The following is a 22,213-nucleotide window of genomic DNA, read 5'->3' on the forward strand; positions in this document are numbered from 1 at the left end:
TGTGAGTGTGTGTCTCAGTCACTTCAATCATACAAAGAGCATTTCAAGAGGAGCGATAAAGTGGAGCGAAGCGATCAAAAAAAAGGCGCCAAGTTAGAAGCAAGAATTGTGTGAATCTTGGGCCCCAGCACCTTTCCAATTGTGCCTATTTGCTTGACAAGATTGGCCTAATTGCTTCTCCTAACTTGGATTTTTGCATTTGAGATCACCCCTTTAAACAGTTGTTTGTCGAACTTGTTTTTGTCATGGGATATATTTAATATAGGGAGGTAATCACTCCATAGTGGTTGGCTTTGTGCTAAGGGCGAGGTCGTTACACTAGTAAATTCCATTTAAGGATTTGTTCTGACTGTCTCCTCGGCTTGGGCAGCCACACTATTCAGCAGCACACTGCTGTGCTGAAATGCCAGGAAGCAAAATGGATAAAAGTTATTTTTATGCAGGAACATTATTTACATTTTCTTTTTTTTTTCTCTCCTGTGTGAATTTGCTGGTGTGTAACAAGGGATCTTGACTGACTGAAACTCTTCCCACAATCAGAGCAGCGGTACGGTTTCTCTCCTGTGTGAATGCGCCGGTGTGAAACAAGGTGTCCCGACCGTCTGAAAGTCTTTCCACAGTCAGAGCAGCGGTACGGTTTCTCTCCTGTGTGAATACGCTGGTGTGCAGCAAAGGATGCCAAGTGACCGAAACTCTTCCCACAGTGAGAGCAGTGATACGGTTTCTCTCCTGTGTGAATGTGCCGGTGTACAGCAAAGGATGCTGAGTGACGGAAACTTTTCCCACAGTTAGAGCAGTGATACGGTTTCTCTCCTGAGTGAATTCGCTGGTGTGAAACAAGGTTTGCTAACGAACTGAAACTCTTCCCACAGTCAGAGCAATGAAACGTTTTTTCTCCTGTGTGAATCCGCTGATGTTTTCCAAGTTGTCCTGACTGACTGAAACTTTTACCACAGTCGGAGCAGTGATATGGCTTTACTCCTGTGTGAGTTCTCTGGTGTTTTACAAGGTCTGTTGAATCCCTGAAACTCTTCCCACAGTCAGAGCAGTAATATGGTTTCTCTCCTGTGTGAATTCGCTGGTGTGTTACAAGTTGTCCCGATCGACTGAAACTCTTCCCACAGTCAGTGCAGTGATACGGTCTCTCTCCAGTGTGTATTCGCTGATGTATTAATAGGTGTTCTGACCGACTGAAACTCTTCCCACAGTCAGAACAGTGATATGGTTTCTCTCCTTTGTGAGTTCGCTTATGCAATTCAAAATTTCCAGACCGACTGAAACTCTTCCCACAGTGCGAACAGCGATAAGGTTTCTCTCCTGTGTGAATTCGTTGGTGTTTTGAAAGGTCTCCTGAGTTCCTGAAACTCTTTCCACAGTCAGAGCAGCAATGCGGTTTCTCTCCTGTGTGAATTCGCTGGTGTGCTGTACGGTGTCCTGATGACTTGAACCTCTTTCCACAGTCAGAGCAGCGATAGGGTTTCTCTCCTGTGTGAATTCGCTGGTGTATCACAAGGTCTCCTGAGTGCCTGAAACTCTTTCCACAGTCAGAGCAGTGATACGGTTTCTCTCCTCTGGTATATTTTAATTTCTCTCCTCTCAGTATTTTTAAATTCCTTAACTGGGTCCATGCTTTAACTGCTGGACTGGAACCTGGAAAAAACAAACAGGAGTGAAAAATCAGAGACGGTTTTAAGTAAGAAATGCAGAAAATGTTCCTTCCTCATTATGTCGTTTCATGACCTTTTCTGGGTTAGGTAGTGTAGGTAACTGTAGTGTAGTCCGCACCAGGGAGGCTGCAAAACTGATTTGATTTCATCCATCTGAACGCATGAAGGAACCTTCTAACCTCTCTTTAACTGAACTTTAGAGGAATACTAAGGATGAGTGAGTATAAGTTTAATTTATTCATCACAGGAATAGTAACCTACTATACTGTTTTTTCTGGTGTTGTTGATTATTGTTTATTATTTGTCAAAAAGGGTTGCAATGGGTACCTATCTGTTATTAATACTAGCCCGATCAGCTAGATTAGGATAGGGAGATTGTAGGAGGTAACAGAGCTGTACATTTCTACGAGGAATCTGTGCACTCTGATTCTGGGGCCCTGTGCCGATCTCGGAAGGTTTGATCAGGAGAGTCAGCCTAGAACTTTTAGTCTTTTTCGAAAAACAGATTTAAGGGGTGGTGTAAAGTAGACAGAGATTGGGTGTTTGAAATACTATACCAGAGTTGCCAGGTCCGCGGTTTTCCTTTAAAAAGACAGCCGCGGGAAATATTTAGGAGTCGCTGGTTGCTACTTTTTGGGCTACTTTCAAGAGGTCTCGTGGTTTTTTGGGCTAGTTTACTTTATACATATAAAAAAAGAATAACTTTATTAAAAATGTATAAACTTTTGCAGCCTACCCGCCGCAGTGCACACAAACTATGTAAAACTTTGTTTCCCAATAAAATAACATATTGCGCATGACCACATCCACCACTGCGCATGACCATGCGAGTGAACAGGAGTGAGAGACGAATGATTGTGTTAATTGACAGTGAAAAGCAGCCATTTTAAGAAACAGGGTAGAAACATCGAAACCGCTAAAAAGCAGGAAAAATAAAGAAGTAATCTAAATACTGAAAAAAATACTGCAAAGACTGAGAAAGAAAAAGGGTTACAAGCATGGATTAGCCGTGTACCTGGCGATGACTCAAAAGCAGCGTGTAGGTACTGTAAATGTGAAGTGCGAGCGCATCACAGCGATCTGTTAGCTCACAGTAAGACAGAGAAACATATTAGAAATGCAGCTCCCTATTCAAATACAAGAAGCTTATTTGACACAGGATTTAAGAAACAAGTTGACAATTCCATTAAAATATGCGAGTTGAAGCTGGCAGCCCATATTGCTTGCCTTTCCAGCATCCTCACCGTAGATCATTTGGGATGCATAGTCAGGGAAGTTGTACAGAAGGATATTAGTCTTCATAGAACAAAATGCTCAGCACTTATAAAATGTGTCATCGGGCCCATTGTTCATCAGGAGATGCTTGAAGACATCGCCAAAGAGCCATACTCTCTAATTGTGGACGAAAGCACAGACATCAGTGCAAACAAGCAACTCTGTGTGGTGTTCAGGTACTTCAGCAGAAAACATGAACGTATCATTTACCGGGATTGTTAGCTTGCCAGCCGGTGATTCTCACAGCATTGCAACAGCCTTGTTAAAAATTCTTAAAGGAAAACAAAAGAAGTGGAAAGATGCATTGGTCTGGCAACAGACGGTTGCAATACAATGTGTGGGAAAAATAATTCGGTACTAACAAAGTTAAGGGAGGTGAATCCAAAAATTGTGTACATCAAGTGTGTTTGTCATTCACTGCAGCTCTGTGCATCAAAAGCAATGGACGTACTTCCTCGAAACATCGAGTACATGGTATCACAGACATACTCGTGGTTTTCCCACAGCACTCAGCGTCAAAAGAAGTACCGCGATCTCTATGCCACCATTAATGTTGGCCCGCTGAAGATTTTGCAGCTTTCTGACACAAGATGGCTTGCAATTAGCCAGTGTGTTGATCGAGTGCTTTCTCAGTATGAAGAGCTAAAGTTGCACTTTCAGCTTACAAAGGACACTGAAAGGAATTACAATGCTGAACTGCTGTACCAGATGCATTCAGACCGCGTAAACAGAATGTATCTGTTTTTTTTTCAGCCCCTCGTCACTGAGGTCAACAGAATAAACAAGCTGTTTCAGCTTGACGGTGCCAATCCAGCGAAACCTCTTGCTGATTTAATGACATTTTACCGCAGTTTGATCCAACGAATCATGAAACCTCACGATTTTCCAACATGGTCATCTGTAATGGATTTTGACATAACGTCCGACAGAAACAGCTTGCCACTTTCAGCAGTGGACTTCGGGATCAAGTTCCAGTTAGAACTGTCACAATCAAAGATCGAACCTCAGAAAGCAGAGGATATCAAACACAGATGCAGAGATTACATGTTCGAGTTTCTGAAAGAGATCAAACAAAGATTGCCTCCTAATATCCAGCAACTTGAGTCACTTACCGTTCTCAGCCCAACTGTTGTACTCAGTTCCAAAAAGGAACAGATGGCAAATTTATCATTTTTGCCACTTTACAATGGAGATCTTGGCAAACTCGAACAGCAATGGCGAGCTTTGAACAATGTACACTGGGAGCACACTGAAGACAACCAAATTAAAGAGTTCTGGGTTGAAGTGGCTAAACACTCCGATGCAGCTGGTGATAAAGATTTCACTGAATTTGGTCTTTTTGCCTTATCTCTTTTAGCCCTACCATTTAGCAATGCATCAGTGGAACGTGCTTTTTCACAAATGGCCCTAATCAAAACCAAACTAAGGACCCGCATGCAAGAGAAATTGTTGGAAAACATTCTTAGGGTCAGAGCATATATGCAGCGTAATAAGTGTTGCTGCAACCAATTTCAGCCATCCAAAGCAATGCTGTCACTGTTTACAGGCGACATATATGAAGCAAATAACGCAGAAGATGGTGCAGACTCAGAGGAGCTTTTTTGAAACTAATATTATATATATATATATATATATATATATATATATATATATATATATATATATATATATATATATATATATATATAAGTAAAAATGTTTTATTTGGTACATAATTTTTTCTTTGTACATTTAAAATTGACTTGAGATACACCTGCGTGATGATAACAGCTGGCCCTTACACGAGGAGTTTGAAGGTAAGAGGTTAAAAATGTTTTTTTATGTGTTATTTCAATGCATGGGGCATACTTTCAATTAACTTAACTTTTTTGTGTTTGCAAAAAAGAGCCAACAACTTGCCTTTTTTAATTTGTTAGGTGTATTTAATTGATGTGGCTGTTTAATTGATTTAAATGATGTGATCATCTAATTAGATTGGTGGCATAACTTTAAAAGATTGAACTGTTTTCTTCTTTGGGAAACAGTAGCAGCATTGAAGGATAGGGCTACATGTTAATGGTAATAAGCTTGGTTTCAGTAAAAAAAAAACAAATGAGGCTAGTTTTGAAGTGATTTTGGGCTATAAACACTGTAGAAATCTGGCAACCCTGTACTATACAGAGTATAATGGTCCTGATCCCATTCTGGTTGCGAAGACCAGGGAGTCAAGTTGTTTATTGCTAATTTCCTGAGAGGGACTGTACATACAGTTAAGCTTGCCTATGCTGGGGGGTTCCCGAGTGGCACATCCAGTAAAGGCGCTCCACGTGAGTGCAAGATGCGCTCTATAGTCTGCAAGTCGCGAGTTTGAATCTAGGCTATTCCTTTGCCGATCGAGGACAGGAGCTTCCAAGGGACGGCGCACAATTGGCCGAGCGTCGCCCGGGGGGAGGGAGGGCTTAGGTCGGACAGGGTGTCTCGGCTCACCGCACACCAGTGACCCCTGTATTCTGGCCGGGCGCCTGCGGGCTTGCCTGTAAGCTGACCGAGAGCTGCGTTGTCCTCCGACGCTGTAGCTCTTGGGTGGCTGCATGGTGAGTCTGCAGTGTGAAAAAAAGCGGTCGGCTTGATGGCACACGCTTCGGAGGACAGCGTGTGTTCATCTTCAACCTCCCGAGTCAGCGCAGGGGTGGTAGCGGTGAGCCAAGCGTAATAAAATAATTGGCCATTCCAAATTGGGAGAAAATAATAAATTACTGGCAACGACTAAGTTTATAAAAAAAATAAAAAAAGCTTGCCTATGTTGAGAGTAATTGAACATGCAAATGGGAAAGGCTAGCCTAGGTTGCAAGAGAACCCAGAGAGTCATTTGTTAGATTGGGTTGCAGGAGAAACCAGAGAGCAGTTGAATGCACAATAAGCTTGTCAAGGTTACAGGAGTTTTCTGGGAGTAATTGTGTGTACGATAACCTTGTTTGTTGATTGTAAATGAGAGAGTAATTGGAAATAAACTCATTGATTATATGTTGATTCACAAATCTGCTGTATAAAAATAGAATAAATGAATAAGGGTGATTGAATATTAACTCCAATATATCGGAGGACAAACCCGCCGATTAGCAATAAAGATCATTTTAAATCTGTGTATTAGAAATAAATGAATAAGAGTGATTGAATATTAAGTCTAGTATATTGGCAGGGGGGGGGTAAGCCTGCCGATTCGGAATAAAGTCATATTCCCCAATAGATGTCATATTAACCCTGTAGACCCCAGATTAAATACAGAACCCTCCTGTAGATTCCTGAGAATTTTGACCAACAGTGGCGATTCCACCTAAGTTTGATTCAAATAAACATAACTAAAAAAAACAAGTAAAATGTATAATTACAGGTTTTATTAATTCTAAACAGGACAAATTATTCTTTGAAACAACACCAGCCTTGACAGTTTGTGCAAAGCAGACAGCAGAGTGAAGAGATGGGTAAGACGAAAGGGCTTCCAGGTCGAGTCCGCCACTGAAAAGAAAGGAGACGAGAAGGAAGGAGGGGCTTCTGTTCCATTAGCCAGTAAAATAAGAAGAGGCGGAAAAGGCGGCGGGGCAGAAGAAGGCAGCTGCCATCCTGTTGGTCAGGAAAGAAGGAGCTCTCAGCCTAGCAGTCTAAAGGGGAGGAGCTACCGCCAGCCAAGTTACCAGAGAAGGAGGCGGAGCTCTCAGCCCAGCATTCTCAGGGGGAGGAGCTACCGCCAGCCCAGGAAGGGGGAATGGCAGTCATGTCAACCAGAGGGGGCGGAGCTATGGTTCCCACGGGGAGAGAAAGTGAGCCTGTCGGAGCGTCTGGAGCCGACAGCACCCGTGCCTGAGTGGCCGTTTGCCCCAGCAGCAGCAGAGGAGTGGCTGTTGTCACCACTAGCAGCAGTGTGGCCACTGCCACCACCACCACCGCCAGAGCGGGTGTTGCTGACCCTATGCCCTGCACTGCAGCCAGATGGGTTAGTGCTGCTACATGGGGACATGGGGCTTAAGGGAAAATGTGGTGGTTAAACGTGCGCCTTCTAACAGAAACCCAGGGGGCAACAATAGGATAAAATTAGAGACAGCGGTTAGCAGACGGCAGGGCATCCAGGTTAGAAAAGGCAGCCATGTCCGTCTGGTATTTGACAGGTGTCAGGGTCAGGGTTGGCTGGACTCTACAGCGAAAGTGGGAGGAATATGATCAGGCAGTTGTCAAATGATTGGGCTTTTAAAAGAGAACTGAGTGCCAGTCAGTGCCAAAGTCATAGTCTTCAATGTCAAGTGTCAAAATGCTTGAGTGATGTTATGGGAAACATATAAAAGTTCAAAATGTATGTGAATTGTTTTTGAAAAAAAAAAAAAAAAAAGTACCAGAAAACTCTGACTATTCAAAAAGGTCGCTGTAAGAGATAGCCGTCTCTTTTAAAGAAGAACATAACATTAAGTTTCATATTGCACACACTATAGCTTCTAGAGGGAGAGTGAATTAGAGGACTGGGAATGTTAATCAAATCTCTTAACTGTTTCATCGATTTTTACCTACATAATTGGGTACAATTTGGTTTCGACAAACAAATAAATACAATAAATTGAACTGTGTTTGGGATCTCAAGCTGTGTTGTACGGACTGTGTGAGAATGGAGAGAAAGATGTCCAGCTGCATTCTGGGACTACAGGCTCTCACCACACAGACACACACACACACACTCATTTCAATGCCCACTTTTTAAATAATATACTTTGAATACTTAGAAGTGATTAGGAAGAAAATAACATGAATTTGGTGATTGATTTTGCATAGAATTAATTAACACATAAAGCATTTTGTTGTAAGAATCATTTAAATTGTTTATTTCTTACTTTTGATAAACACTGAAAGACCTTGGCTGTTAACTCAATCTGGTAGTTATGGACATGTTCATTAAATTACATTGAAGTTTTACCCAATTAGCCAAATTTGATAAATTACTGTGGATGGTCTTTAGGAGCAGATCCATTACGATGTTTATCTACCAGTTCCATTGAGAAAGATCCATGAGAATAAATGCAATTCATATTACAAAAATTAAAAGTAATCTGAACATTTTAAAAGTAAGACACATTGACATTGTAATAAGAAAACAAGTTTTACTTTAGCCATTAACTAATTAATGGCTTGTAGACTGAGATTATGGAAAAGCTAATGATTAAAAACTTTTTACAAAAGTGGCCTTGGGCAGCAAATTGGACGGGACCACGTGAAATTATAGACACATGTGGCGAGGGGAATATGATGGTTTGTAAAAACAAGGAAACAGCCGACATATAAATGGTTTCATGTGGATTAGTGCAAATTGTTTAAAGGCTGATATTGTCTAGAATACATTCTAAATTAAAGTCTTAGACCTATATTTCAATGGGGAGGTTGGGGCAAAAGTCATGCAATATATATTTAAGGTTTTCAAATATTAACAAAGAATAAATCCTTCACTTGATTTTTCATTTCAGAAGCTGCTGTTCTGTGTGCATTGGTGAGCCTGCTAGCAGTCACTGAAATGCACCCTTTAGTCCAGATCCCTGTGTTCCCTCAATGAGAGATAAACAAGCCGATTACTGCTTTGCTATGAACTAAGATCTGGTGGAAGCAGTGATTAACAAACAAGGAGAACTCCACAGTGATGTTAACAGAGGGGAAGCGAGAACCCGCAATTGATACAGGCAGTACCTCCAGAACAAAATACTGATGAACAAAAACACATAAAACCTACTGCTTTGCCAAAGATTGGAGATGTCAAATCCCTAAAGAAAGAGGAACATGGAGGCTGGGTAATGACTTCATTCAAAGATTGGAGATGTCAAATCCCTAAAGAAAGAGGAACATGGAGGCTGGGTAATGACTTCATTCAAAGATTGGAGATGTCAAATCCCTAAAGAAAGACGAACATGGAGGCTGGGTAATGACTTCATTCAAAGATTGGAGATGTCAAATCCCTAAAGAAAGAGGAACATGGAGGCTGGGTAATGACTTCATTCAAAGATTGGAGATGTCAAATCCCTAAAGAAAGAGGAACATGGAGGCTGGGTAATGACTTCATTCAAAGATTGGAGATGTCAAATCCCTAAAGAAAGAGGAACATGGAGGCTGGATAACGACTTCATTCAAAGATTGGAGATGTCAAATCCCTAAAGAAAGACGAACATGGAGGCTGGGTAATGACTTCATTCAATATCCATTGTTGTTGAAAAATTCCTAATTGGGGGGGGGATCGGACATTCCCTTTAAGGAGTTGCGAATTCATCCCTTCAATGCAAAACACACTGGAACTTACTGGTTGCAATATACCACACAATAAACTTGGACCACTCTCAATGTGTTTCAGCTTTCATTTCTGAAACAAAAACCCATTATTATTGCCACGACCATGACCAAAACCACTGATACCACATAGTCCACAGACTACTCCAGGATCCGCAAACAGACTTGTGTTTACTCGTTTCAAAAAGACTACTGTTGAAAATGTTCAAATAATCAATGTTGACTGTGCTTTTAATGTTGATAGTTGGAATAATATGCTAGAAATGTATTGTTTAAACGACATTAGGTCTAACTCGAAAGTTATCCAGGGTGCCGTTTCCCAAAAGTAACTCGACCATCGTAACAGCAACGTGTCAAATCTGATGTGTTTCCCAAACACCGTCGTTAGTCAAGTAGCTCATGAATAGCATTGTGGGTTCACGAGCGGTCTGGGGTAATTGCGAGGAGACTTTGTGAGCACACAAGGGCTGCGGAGCACCACTTGAAGTGTGTGTGTTGAGGGCATCAAACATATACATTCTGGTTTAAGTTTAATAATTCTTGCTTTGAACAGTATATCGCGTTGCTTTGTGTTGAATTTATTGCATTTATAACAAATAAAAAGGGTAATTTTATTAAGAATAAAAAAAGACCAGTATTTAATTGTATCGTTTTGAAGCCAGGTTACCTTCAATTGCAATGTGTAAAATAAAGACGCATTATATGAGGGCTGAAGTACAAAGTTTAGTAATACAAAGTGTACATAAGATCATGATTTAAATGGAAATTGAAATGATATCTGGAAGATGCTGTTATCACAATACATAATGGTTACTCCCCATGACCCTGTAAAGGATTAAGCGGTTATGGAAATGGTTACTTGGATATACTGAACGGAGACATCACCACCAGGGGCCATAAGAAAAAACAAACTATTATTATTATTGCGCTGTAAGCCTAACCTACCTGCATTCTATATCTGGGATGGATTGAACTTATTATTACCAGTATTAGACCTATTATTATTTCATTACTTATCTTTATTAATAGACAACATTGATCTATATTTATAAACAAAAGTGCTAGTAGTTTATATCTTTAATTTACTTATTTGTATATAGAGCTTGTTTTTACTGTACCGTCAGTTCAGGGGAGTCCAGATGAGAAGAGAAAGATTGAGTTTGGCACGGTTGTTTTGTATCCCTTTTCACTGTAATAAACCCTCCATGCTTGATTCAAGTGGCCTGTTCGCATTTATATAACCCATGCCTGGCTGTCTAATATTTTTAAACCCTTACAATATTACAGTATATTAACAATACAAATTTTTATTTCTGCTTGTTCATTTTCCAAAGTTTCCTCGTCTATATAATCGCCAGGTCTCAAATAAATTGGCAGTCTCCAATAGGCGCTGGTCTGTAACCACACTTTTATTAAGGGTTCGTTTCTCAACACAAAAAGTTCTTCAGAGTCAATAATGGTTACTGTTTTATTTTTAAATAATCATATTGCATACAAAATCGACAGCCGGGTCTCCTTTCTATGTATGCTAACTGAATTCCAGAATGGGGTAATTGGTTCCTGCGTTTTATAGTAATCCCAGAAGAATGGTATTTAAGGACAACACGTCCTACCTAGGCTCAGTGGAATGGTGTTAGTCCCGAATCAGCGACAGCTCGCAAGCTTATAGTAGATGGGCAGTGTTAGCGATCTGCTCTCTGTTGTGTCTCAGTCCAAAGAGAGCGACTTCCTCCTCGCAGGCAGCTAAATGCTTTTAGAATTTCTCCCCCAGGGCGGGGCTTGCTAGCGAGCCCTCGCAAAGACTGGTCAATAGGGTGTGCCTATGTGGCGGAGTGTCCCGCCCCTATTTATTATTATTTGTATTTTTGTTTGCGGCGCGGGTAAAAGCGCCGCGTCTTTTGTTATTATATTTAAAAACCCCGTGAGGATGCATGGCTGATCAGCTACTGATTATTTAACTAGCTGACAGTCATGCATCCTTACCAAACGCGTGCAGACTCTGGCCGGGGGATAATAAGATAATTACCAACTAGTTAAATCCCTCGGCCAGAGTATATAAACCAGCAGCACTCTGCACTCGGGGTTGAGAGTGTAGAGGAGAGTACGGGAGAGCGGAGAGAGAAAAAGCAACATTAACAAAACAATTGCTAAGACGTGCTGGATTTCCCAGCACATCACTTACTTGTTTGTTTGTTCATTCGTTTGGCCCTTGTGCCCTTTTGTTTTGTGTTGTGTTAATTTGTTTAATATTTTGTTTATTAAATACGCTGAGTGCACTAACACTCAGCTTCAACCGCCCATCCACTGTTTGGTTTGAGTTACTTCCTGGTCCGTGACGTCATCCACATCACCACTGCGAGCCAGACTGTCACATATGGTGTCCTGCGTGGGACAAACAACGCCTCCAACAGCCGGACCAGGATTGAAAAGTGCGTTTTTTTTTGTTTGTTCGTTTTTTTTTTCAAATTAAAAATGGGGAAAAGTAGCCGGAGGAGAAAGCAGCAGCAGCAGCAACAACAGCAGCAGGAGGCGCAGCAACATCAGCCTTACCTTGCCACACTGGATATCTGCCTCACCTGCCTGAAGGGTGAGGAGTGGTGCTTCGCGGTTGGTGAGGTTGGGCACGTGGCACCAGACCAACCCCCTCCATGGCAGGAGAAAGAGGAGCCAGAGCGTCCAGTGAGGGAGGACCTACATCCTCCAAAGAGGACGAATGCACTCTCCTCTGAGGGAGTCTGGGACTGGCTGGTGGAGCCGGGGAGGGATTATGAGGAAGCCCTCCCTGCAGTGATCAACCTCCTGTGGGCAAGAGATGGGGAGCGCTGGGAGGCCTGGGAACAGCAACACCACCCAGCTTCCCTCCCAGACATCGCAGCCATGGTGTTCAACTACCTGGCTGCGGATATGGGAGAGACCCTGCTGCTGCCATCTCCAGCATCAGAGGGAGAGGAGCCATCGCTGCCGTCTCCAGCGCCAGAGGGAGAGGAGCCATCGCTGCCGTCTCCAGCGCCAGAGGGAGAGGAGCCATCGCTGCCGTCTCCAGCGCCAGAGGGAGAGGAGCCATCGCTGCCGTCTCCAGCGCCAGAGGGAGAGGAGCCATCGCTGCCGTCTCCAGCGTCAGAGGGAGAGGAGCCATCGCTGCCATCTCCAGCATCAGAGGGAGAGGAGCCATCGCTACCGTCTCCAGCATCAGAGGGAGAGGAGCCATCGCTGCCATCTCCAGCATCAGAGGGAGAGGAGCCATCGCTGCCGTCTCCAGCGCCAGAGGGAGAGGAGCCATCGCTGCCGTCTCCAGCGCCAGAGGGAGAGGAGCCATCGCTGCCGTCTCCAGCGCCAGAGGGAGAGGAGCCATCGCTGCCGTCTCCAGCGCCAGAGGGAGAGGAGCCATCGCTGCCGTCTCCAGCGCCAGAGGGAGAGGAGCCATCGCTGCCGTCTCCAGCGCCAGAGGGAGAGGAGCCATCGCTGCCGTCTCCAGCGCCAGAGGGAGAGGAGCCATCGCTGCCGTCTCCAGCATCAGAGGGAGAGGAGCCATCGCTACCGTCTCCAGCATCAGAGGGAGAGGAGCCATCGCTGCCATCTCCAGCATCAGAGGGAGAGGAGCCATCGCTACCGTCTCCAGCATCAGAGGGAGAGGAGCCATCGCTACTGTCTCCACCAGCAGAGGGAGAATGCCTGCTGGTTTCGCCTCCACAGCCTGGGGAGGAGCCCGAACGTCCTACGCCCGAGTGGGAGGAGCCCGAACGTCCTACGCCCGAGTGGGAGGAGCCCGAACGTCCTACGCCCGAGTGGGAGGAGCCCGAACGTCCTACGCCCAAGAGGGGGGAGTCGGTGCGTCCACAGCCCAAGAGGGAGGAGTCGGTGCGTCCACAGCCCAAGAGGGAGGAGTCGGTGCGTCCACAGCCCAAAGAGGGGGGAGTCGGTGCGTCCATAGCCCAAGAGGTGGAAGTCTGCGCTTCCACAGCCTTAGGACCCAAGCTGCAGTCCCAAGAGCCAGAAGGGGAGGAGTTACAGGCTCAACCCCCTGAATTTTTCTGGGGGGGAGAAGGGCAGGATGCTGGTGTTCCCCAGCAGCCTCTATTTATGCTGCTGAAGGGAGCACGGCACACACCAGCCCAGCCGCCACAGCAGAGGGAGCCAGCACCGCCACAGCCTCCCTCTGAGTGGCCAGCATCCGCCCCATCGCTTCTGTCTCCACCATCACCAGGAGCAGAGCAGCAAGAGCTGCCTCTGCCTCCGCCACCTCCACCAGCAGAGGGTGAATGCCTGCTGGTTCCACATCCACCGTCGTGGGAGGACTGCTTGCCCCTCCCACCTCCACCAGCAGAGGGTGAATGCCTGCTGGTTCCGCCTCCACCGTCGTGGGAGGACTGCTTGCCCCTCCCACCTCCACCAGCAGAGGATGAATGCCTGCTGGTTCTGCCTCAACCGTCGTGGGAGGACTGCTTGCCCCTCCCACCTCCACCAGCAGAGGATGAATACCTGCTGGTTCCGCCTCAGCCGCCGTGGGAGGACTGCTTGCCACTCCCAGCTCCACCAGCAGAGGGTGAATACCTGCTGGTTCCGTCTCAGCCGCTGTGGGAGGACTGCTTTCCCCTCCCACCTCCACCAGCAGAGGGTGAATACCTGCTGGTTCCACATCCACCGTCATGGGAAGGACTGCTCCTGCCCTGCCTCGCACCACCCAGGGATGCCTGCCTCGCATCGCCTGGGGCTGCCTGTTCCACATCGCCTGGGGTCGCCAGGGATCCTGCTTCGCCTGGGGTCGCCAGGGATCCTGCTTCGCCTGGGGTCGCCAGGGATCCTGCTTCGCCTGGGGTCGCCAGGGATCCTGCTTTGCCTGGGGTCGCCAGGGATCCTGCTTTGCCTGGGGTCGCCAGGGATCCTGCTTCGCCTGGGGTCACTACACTGTGGTCGGAGCCCCACGGAGGGGAGCTGCCGGCCATGAAGAAAGGGGGGGAGGTCAGGAGACCAGCTTCCCCAGCCGCACTTTCGCGGCCGGAGATCATGTGGTCAGAGCCCCACGAAGGGGAGCTGCCAGCCATGGAAAAGGGGGGGGAGGTCAGGAGACCAGCTCCCCCAGCCGCACTTTCGTGGCAGGAAATACTGTGGCTGGAGCCCCGTGAAGGGCAGCTGTCAGCCATGAAGAAGGGGGGGGAGGTCAGGAGACCAGCTTCCCCCGCAGCAATTTCGCTGCAGGAGAAAGGGTGGCCAGAGCCCCACGGAGGGGAGCTGTCGGCCATGAAGAAGGGGGGGCAGGTCTGGAGACCACCCCCAAAAATTTTTTGGCCAGAGGAGCTGGCCGGTGCGCGGGCCATTGGAACACTACGGCTGTTTGGGTGGGAGGAGGACATCCCACCGTGGCCGCCACCTTTGGCCCGTTGCTGCCCCTGTTCCTGCGCCGGGACTGCTGACCGGGACTTTGGGGACTAAGGGGGGAGGTGGCCGAAAAGGCCATGTGTGCTGCGCACAAGGGGGGGCATGTGTGGCGGAGTGTCCCGCCCCTATTTATTATTATTTGTATTTTTGTTTGCGGCGCGGGTAAAAGCGCCGCGTCTTTTGTTATTATATTTAAAAACCCCGTGAGGATGCATGGCTGATCAGCTACTGATTATTTAACTAGCTGACAGTCATGCATCCTTACCAAACGCGTGCAGACTCTGGCCGGGGGATAATAAGATAATTACCAACTAGTTAAATCCCTCGGCCAGAGTATATAAACCAGCAGCACTCTGCACTCGGGGTTGAGAGTGTAGAGGAGAGTACGGGAGAGCGGAGAGAGAAAAAGCAACATTAACAAAACAATTGCTAAGACGTGCTGGATTTCCCAGCACATCACTTACTTGTTTGTTTGTTCATTCGTTTGGCCCTTGTGCCCTTTTGTTTTGTGTTGTGTTAATTTGTTTAATATTTTGTTTATTAAATACGCTGAGTGCACTAACACTCAGCTTCAACCGCCCATCCACTGTTTGGTTTGAGTTACTTCCTGGTCCGTGACGTCATCCACATCACCACTGCGAGCCAGACTGTCACAGCCTATTACTGACGTGATCTACCCCCAATAACAGGAAATAATAAACTGCGTTACAACTCCCCTCCGCTAAGGTGGCTGTGCACAGTTACTCTAAGAATACAGTTACATCAAGTGACCTTGGCTGTCCACAAAACATTACATAACATTCTGAACGCTAAATATTAATAACATAAAATCTAAATATGTGACACACAAATAACTGAACAGTTTGTAGTGTCCCTTGTAGACAGGTTATCCTTTCATTGTTTTCTCCTTATGGTGCTGTCATGCTAATGCACAGGAAACTTCAGGCTGCAATTTTTTTTCAAGAACCCACGGCAAGGGCCCTATGGACCGGTTTGGCCCGGTTCCGCAGGTTGTAGGGTCTTCCCTGAATCCTTTTGGGGCTGCGCATCTTCGGTTCACCCTCCTTCAGTTTCTGAGTTGTTACATCAGAGGAACGTGTCTCTTCTCCAGCCAGTTTTCTGTGATTGAATGGTCGCAAGTTGTGTACAGGTTGAACTCCCAGATTGTTACCCGAGACAGGATCACAAAGTTCGTAGTTGAGTGGCGAAATAGCCTTTACAATGTTGTAGGGTCCAACCCACTTTTGAGACAGTTTTGCAGAGAATCGTTGTTCCTTTGAAGAGATGGGGTGTGCACGAAGAAGAACCTGATCTCCATCATTGAACTTTACATGTCTGCGCTTCCCGTCATAATACTTTTGCTGCTTTTGTTGAGCTTTTGCAATGTTATCTCTGGCTGTTTCATAATATCGATGTAGTTTTTCATAGAGAGCTTCTTGATACTCTCCTAGATCTTCTTCAACTGGGTCTTTGTTAGTGGCCAATGAACGATCAATTGGGAGAGCTATCTCTCGTCCAAGATTGAGCTGTGCTGGGCTATAGCCAGTGGTGTCTTGTACTGCTGTACGAATAGCAAGACCAAACTTTGCGAGGTCCTCATCCCATCTGGACTGATCTTGGTGGACATACGACTGAAGAATGATCTTGATTGTGCGGTTCATTCGCTCTGTCCAATTGGCCTGAGGATGGTAAGGAGAAGTATACTGAGGTTTTATTCCCCATCTTAGGCAAGCTTCCTTCCATTCCTTGGATGCAAACTGAGGCCCATTATCAGATAAGATAATTGCCGGTATACCCCAGCGACAGAACACTTCGTTTTCCAGCTTAACCAAGATTTTCTTTGTTGTAGCACGACGCATGGGAAATAATTCCACCCACTTAGTAAACTGATCCACAGCAACCAGAAGATACTCATTTCCACTAGAGCTCTTTGGCAGCGGTCCCATGAGGTCAACAGCTATCTTATACCAGGGTTCGACAGGCTTCTGAGGTACCATCAAACCTACTGGTTTCTGGTTGTCTGGCTTGACCTTTTGGCAGATGTCACAACTTCTGACATAGTTTGCAACATCTCGCACCATGCCTCTCCAAAAGTACCGCTGCTGAAGACGATTTAACGTCTTGTGGAACCCCAAATGTGCAGCTGTCTCACAGTCATGAAATAACTTAAGCACTTCCTGCTTGAGAGAATGAGGAATTACCATCTTCCAATCCTCTTCTGATTCTGTGCGGTAAGGATCCCCATCCATTCGATAGAGGACATCATCTACAAGTGCATAATTTCGGTGAGTACCTCTGATTCTTGCTGCTTGCTCTTTGCAGGGGGGAACAGTTCCATGACTGAGGTACTCAATGATAGGCAACAGGTACCCATCCTTCTTTTGCTCCTCTTGAACAATATCTCGGCTTAAAAGGCGTGGAGGGTTCCCCTCCACTACGGTAGAGACAAGGACTGTTATGGCTTCTTCCGGTGGGAGCTGCAATTCAGGCAGCATCTTGTCATCTAGAGAACTATAATCAGAGCTGTCTTCCAGTACAGTGTTCCGAGACAGGGCATCTGATGCTTGATTTGAAGTTCCTGCACAGTGCTGCACTTCAAAATCAAATTCCTGAAGCTGTAAAGACCATCGTGCTAATTTACTGCTGGTATCTTTCATACTGGCTAGCCACTTCAGTGCACTGTTATCAGTGACTAGTGTAAAGCGACGTCCATCAAGGAAAGGACGAAACTTCTTTACAGCCCATACCACCGCTAGGCACTCCCTTTCAGTGGCATGGTAACACCGCTCTGTAGCATTGAGTGTCTTGCTTGCATACGTAATGATGCACTTTCTCTCCCCTTCCATCTGATAAAGGATTGCTCCTAGTCCTACACTACTGGCATCAGTTTGAAGGACAAAAGGCTTATGGAAGTTTGGATAGCTCAAATGCACAGCACTCTGTAGCTCTTCTTTAAGATGCTGGAAGGCTGCTTCTGCTTCTGTACTCCACTTCCAAGAGGTATTTTTCTTTAACAGTCTTGTCAGTGGCTCAGCAATGTCAGAGAGTCTCTCGATAAATCCTCCATACCAGTTACACATGCCCAAGTACTGTCGAATATGTTCTGGTTTGCTTGGTCTGGGATACTGATTCATTGCTTCCAACATTTTTGAGTCAGGGGCTACACCTTTGTCAGAAATAATGTGTCCTAGATATTTGAGTTCTTTCTGACCGAACACGCATTTCTCAAGCTTGCAGGTGAGTCCATGATCCTTGAGTCGCTGCAATACTTCAGTTAGATCTTGGAGATGCCGTTCCCAGCTTGACGAGAAGATGACAATGTCATCAAGATAAGCAAAGCAATTGCGATGGACTAGTCCCCGAAGTACCTCATTCATAAGCCTCTGGAACGTGGCTGGAGCATTCTTTAGCCCGAAAGGCATGACTTTGAACTGGTACAGTCCCATGTGTGTAATGAAAGCGGTCGCTTCCCGACTGTCTTGTGACATAGCTATCTGCCAATATCCACAGCGTAAGTCTAGAGTGCTGAAGTAGACTGCCCCATGAAGACTGTCAAGGACCTCCCGCATGTTCACCATAGGAAAGGCATCTGTTTGGGTTGCCTGATTAAGTCTCCTGTAGTCTACGCAGAAGCGATCACTGCCATCTTTCTTTTTAACGATGACTACAGGAGATGCCCAGGGTGACTTAGAGGGCTCAACCACACCTAACTTCAGCATTTCTTCAACTTGCTGCTGGATGGACATTCGCTTCTCTGGGCTGTATGGATAAGGTCTCTGCCGACAGGGTGGGGATCCATTTGTTGTAATATGGTGTTGAACAGTGTCACTTCTGCCCATATGGTCCCCTAAAACTTCTGAGAACCGTTGCAGTACATCCTGTAGCTGACTGTGCTTTTCCTTGGAGGATGAGCCTGTTGTGCTACTATTTTGCAAGGAGGTGGTTCCTTCCACTTCCAGAATTGGAGAATCACCCGCTGCCACAAGCACTGGAAGTTCTTGTGTCGTCTTGGTAGGTGGGATAGGCACCCCTTTGGCTGAGCTAGAATACCACACCTTCATGTGCTGGAGGTCTATTAACAATCCAGTTTCACGAATTAAGTCAACTCCAATGATCAGCTCTGTTGTGAGATAATCCATCACTAAAACCGTTCCCTCCCATAACCTTCCTACCATCTTCAGTCGAACCTTCAACAACCCCAAGGGTGAGCACTTGATGTCGGTAGCCAAGGTGACATCGTTCCCTTCCCACGCTGACAACATGTGGGGTGGCATGGAAAGTTTCCGCATTAGTTCACTGGACATCAAACATTTGGTCGCTCCAGAATCAACCAATGCCTGAGTCTTGTGGCCACCTACTTCTACCTCAAGGAGAGGCAGGCCTCCATATCTTGACCAAGCAGAGAGATTGGTGCCTTCGAATGAGTGCATGATTTCATGGACGTTTTGATCGTTGCTTGAGTGCTCAGATGTGTGCTGTAGGTCTTGGTGGGCAGAATACATTGCTGCCACGCCTTCTGCAGGAGCATGCTGTTCTAATAGGAAGGCCCCAGCTCCTGCTTCACGGCCTCCCCTCTGACGTTTCCCTGGTCCAGATGGTTGTCTGTGCCTGTAGAGATACCAGTAACAGCAGCAGTTACTTTATCAGGTGGGGTACGCTGGGACTTCCTCGGGCAGTTCCTCTGATAGTGTCCAAATTTATTGCATGACCTACACTGAACATCCATGCTGGACTGAGACTTTTCAGAGTAATATTTTTTTTGTTGGCCTTTCCCTTCAGGGGATTCCTGTCTGTCACTGGTGTTAGTAGTTTTGAATGCAAGGGGTTTTGACAAGGAGTTTTGCTGCCGTTTATACTCTCTCTCCTCCTTCAGGTCTTGTTGTAAGGTCTTGCCCCTCTGCACTAGCTGTTCAAGGGTGTTCAGTTCCATTGACCGCATTAAAACTTTGAGATCAGGATGCAGGAGACCAATAATATATTGAGTCACTTGCTCCTCAGAGCATTGTGGGTATATCTGAGAATGTAGTTCGTACTTTCTCCAGACAAATGCTTCTAGTGGCTCATCAGCGTGCTGGCGGACCTCCAGGTCCCTTTGTGTCTGTTCTCTGCTCATGAGACCTTCATGGTAGGTCAGAAACGCCTTCTTAAATTGTTCCCAGCTGCGAACCTGCTGCCGTTTATAACGCCACCATTGCTGTGCACTCCCTTTAAAATGGAAATCAGTCTGCATTAGCCACTGGTTCTCTGGAATACACTGTGCTTGGAAGTATCGTTCTAAAAGAGCAACAAACTCACGAGGTTTGGGGCCTCCCTTACTGCCATATTCAGGGGGCTGCATAACAGATGGAGGACGAAGCCATGGTGCAGGGCTTGCGCACCATGATGTGGATAGTGAAGACCTTTCATGTGATGGAGGTAAAGGGGTGCTGAATTGGAGCTCAGAAACTCTGGGGTTTAGTGCAGGAGAATCAGCTACAGCATTCTCAGTCTGAGACATTGTGGTCTGGGTGTGTCGTTTAGGCATGTCACCCCCACAAGCCATGGTCTCTTGAATGTGTCGGACCTCTAGGCGAAGGCTTCTCAGGTCCCCAATCACAGCAGAGTCAACCTTGCTTTGCAGGTTCTCTACCTTCTGGTTCAAAGCATCTACGTCCTGCTGTGTTCCCTGAAGACCTTTTTGCATGTAGCCTACGTCCGCTTGCATATTCTCCAAAGCAACATCATGCTTGGAAATAACACATTCACAAGATGCCATTTGGGCCATAAGATCATCTGTAGTCTTCCCAATGTCACTAACTTCTCTTCTAAGCACGTTTTGGAGGTCATTAAGGCCATTGGTAACCTTATGGAGATCGTTTTGCACTGACCCTAAATTCTTATTTATTTGTTGATTTTGGTTCTCCATTCTATCCAAAATACATTGCAGCATATCTTTGAAAAAAGAACAATTTGGTTCGTTTTCTTCATTGTAAGTATGCTTTTGCCCCTTTAAATTCGCAAGGGGGTCGGCTTCTCGTGCCTCATCTAACATTGCCAGTTCCAACTCAGCTGCTTTGCTTTCAATGACTTTGGGATTAGCTTGACAAGTAGTTGCTATACTGCCACCACCAGAGGTCGCTGCAGGCAGCAATTCCACTGTTCGCACACTAGCAACGTTTTCCATGGCTGAACCGGACGTATTCATGTCAGTTGAAATACAGGAAGTGTTTACTTCACAACACACGGTAAGAATTGGTTATTTTCTTATTTTTAACCAGCGGTTTTGTCCAGTGAAGCAAGCAAAGTTAGTTTTAATGAACAAACAAATGTATTTTTATATTATTTTCTTTTCTTGCTTCTCGCTTTTATTTTCTCAGATCGCTATTAAACGCAGGCCCCTCGTTTGGGCGCCAGTTGTAACCACACTTTTATTAAGGGTTCGTTTCTCAACACAAAAAGTTCTTCAGAGTCAATAATGGTTACTGTTTTATTTTTAAATAATCATATTGCATACAAAATCGACAGCCGGGTCTCCTTTCTATGTATGCTAACTGAATTCCAGAATGGGGTAATTGGTTCCTGCGTTTTATAGTAATCCCAGAAGAATGGTATTTAAGGACAACACGTCCTACCTAGGCTCAGTGGAATGGTGTTAGTCCCGAATCAGCGACAGCTCGCAAGCTTATAGTAGATGGGCAGTGTTAGCGATCTGCTCTCTGTTGTGTCTCAGTCCAAAGAGAGCGACTTCCTCCTCGCAGGCAGCTAAATGCTTTTAGAATTTCTCCCCCAGGGCGGGGCTTGCTAGCGAGCCCTCGCAAAGACTGGTCAATAGGGTGTGCCTATTACTGACGTGATCTACCCCCAATAACAGGAAATAATAAACTGCGTTACAGGTCTGCTTGTGAGTTTTGTAAATAAATGCCTGGCCGTTTAATAGAAGTTTCACGGTATGTGTTAATGTCCATTTAACTGCTGTTAAATACTTTTGTACATGTCCGGCTACAGAGATTAGCACTGTCTCTCAGAGCCGGCCTTAGGGCAAGGCAAGCAAGGTGACCGCCTAGGAGGGCCCCACCCCCAAATTGTGTATATGATGTCTTGAAATGAATCCCGATTCAGACTCTTCACAATAATCACCTCCAAAATATATTGATTTCTGCTGACCAATTTACTGTATGCACAGACTGACAAAGTGGATGTATTTCCTCATGTGTGTACTTGTTCTGCCATAACGCCATAACGGCCCTTTTATTGAAGGATGGGTCCTGATCATGACATGCTTTTATTAATTAGTAAAAGAAAATACTTTAAAAAAAAAAAAAAAAAAAACTCAAGCAAAAAAGTAAACCTACAAAAAGGACCCTTCAGTACGGCATTCACACAGCGATATTACAGGCTCAGCTGCAATTTGGCAGCATACCTCCATTTACATAGAAGGCAGATCATGCAGTGTTAAAACATGCTGCCGGTGTGTCACACTTCAAAAGAATATACTGTATGCTGCACACATTAAATAGGGATTCGTTTTTTAAAAAACAAAAACATTCTGTTCTTCAAATCTGCAAGAGCACAAAACATAAAGTCTACCGGTAACTCACATTTCAGTATGTTGCTTAGACAAGTTAAAC

The 22,213-nt window shown here is 45.5% G+C and overlaps 1 protein-coding gene across 1 annotated transcript; it reads right to left on the reverse strand.

Annotated features, from left to right (window-relative positions):
* Nucleotides 1-228: 228 nt before the first annotated feature.
* Nucleotides 229-18,895, reverse strand: LOC131730554 (zinc finger protein 571-like). Its single transcript, XM_059020700.1, has 3 exons — nt 17,975-18,895; nt 16,900-17,083; nt 229-1,719 (listed from the first exon to the last, which is right to left on the reverse strand). Exons 1-3 carry the CDS (start codon nt 18,893-18,895, stop codon nt 449-451), a joined length of 2,376 nt encoding a protein of 791 aa, XP_058876683.1. The 3' UTR covers nt 229-448.
* Nucleotides 18,896-22,213: the final 3,318 nt, after the last annotated feature.

The sequence above is a fragment of the Acipenser ruthenus genome, unplaced genomic scaffold (genome assembly GCF_902713425.1).
Source record: "Acipenser ruthenus unplaced genomic scaffold, fAciRut3.2 maternal haplotype, whole genome shotgun sequence".
Lineage (NCBI taxonomy): Eukaryota > Metazoa > Chordata > Actinopteri > Acipenseriformes > Acipenseridae > Acipenser > Acipenser ruthenus.

Coding starts and splice junctions, on each gene's coding strand:
- LOC131730554 (XM_059020700.1), bottom strand. CDS start 18,895: ATGCGGAAACTTTCCATGCCACCCCACATGTTGTCAGCGTGGGAAGGG. Junction 17,084..17,974: donor TCCAGAGGCTTATGAATGAG/GTACTTCGGGGA, acceptor CCTGAATTGCAG/CTCCCACCGGAAGAAGCCAT. Junction 1,720..16,899: donor GCAAGCAGCAAGAATCAGAG/GTACTCACCGAA, acceptor CGACATAATGAG/GAAGGAACATTTTCTGCATT.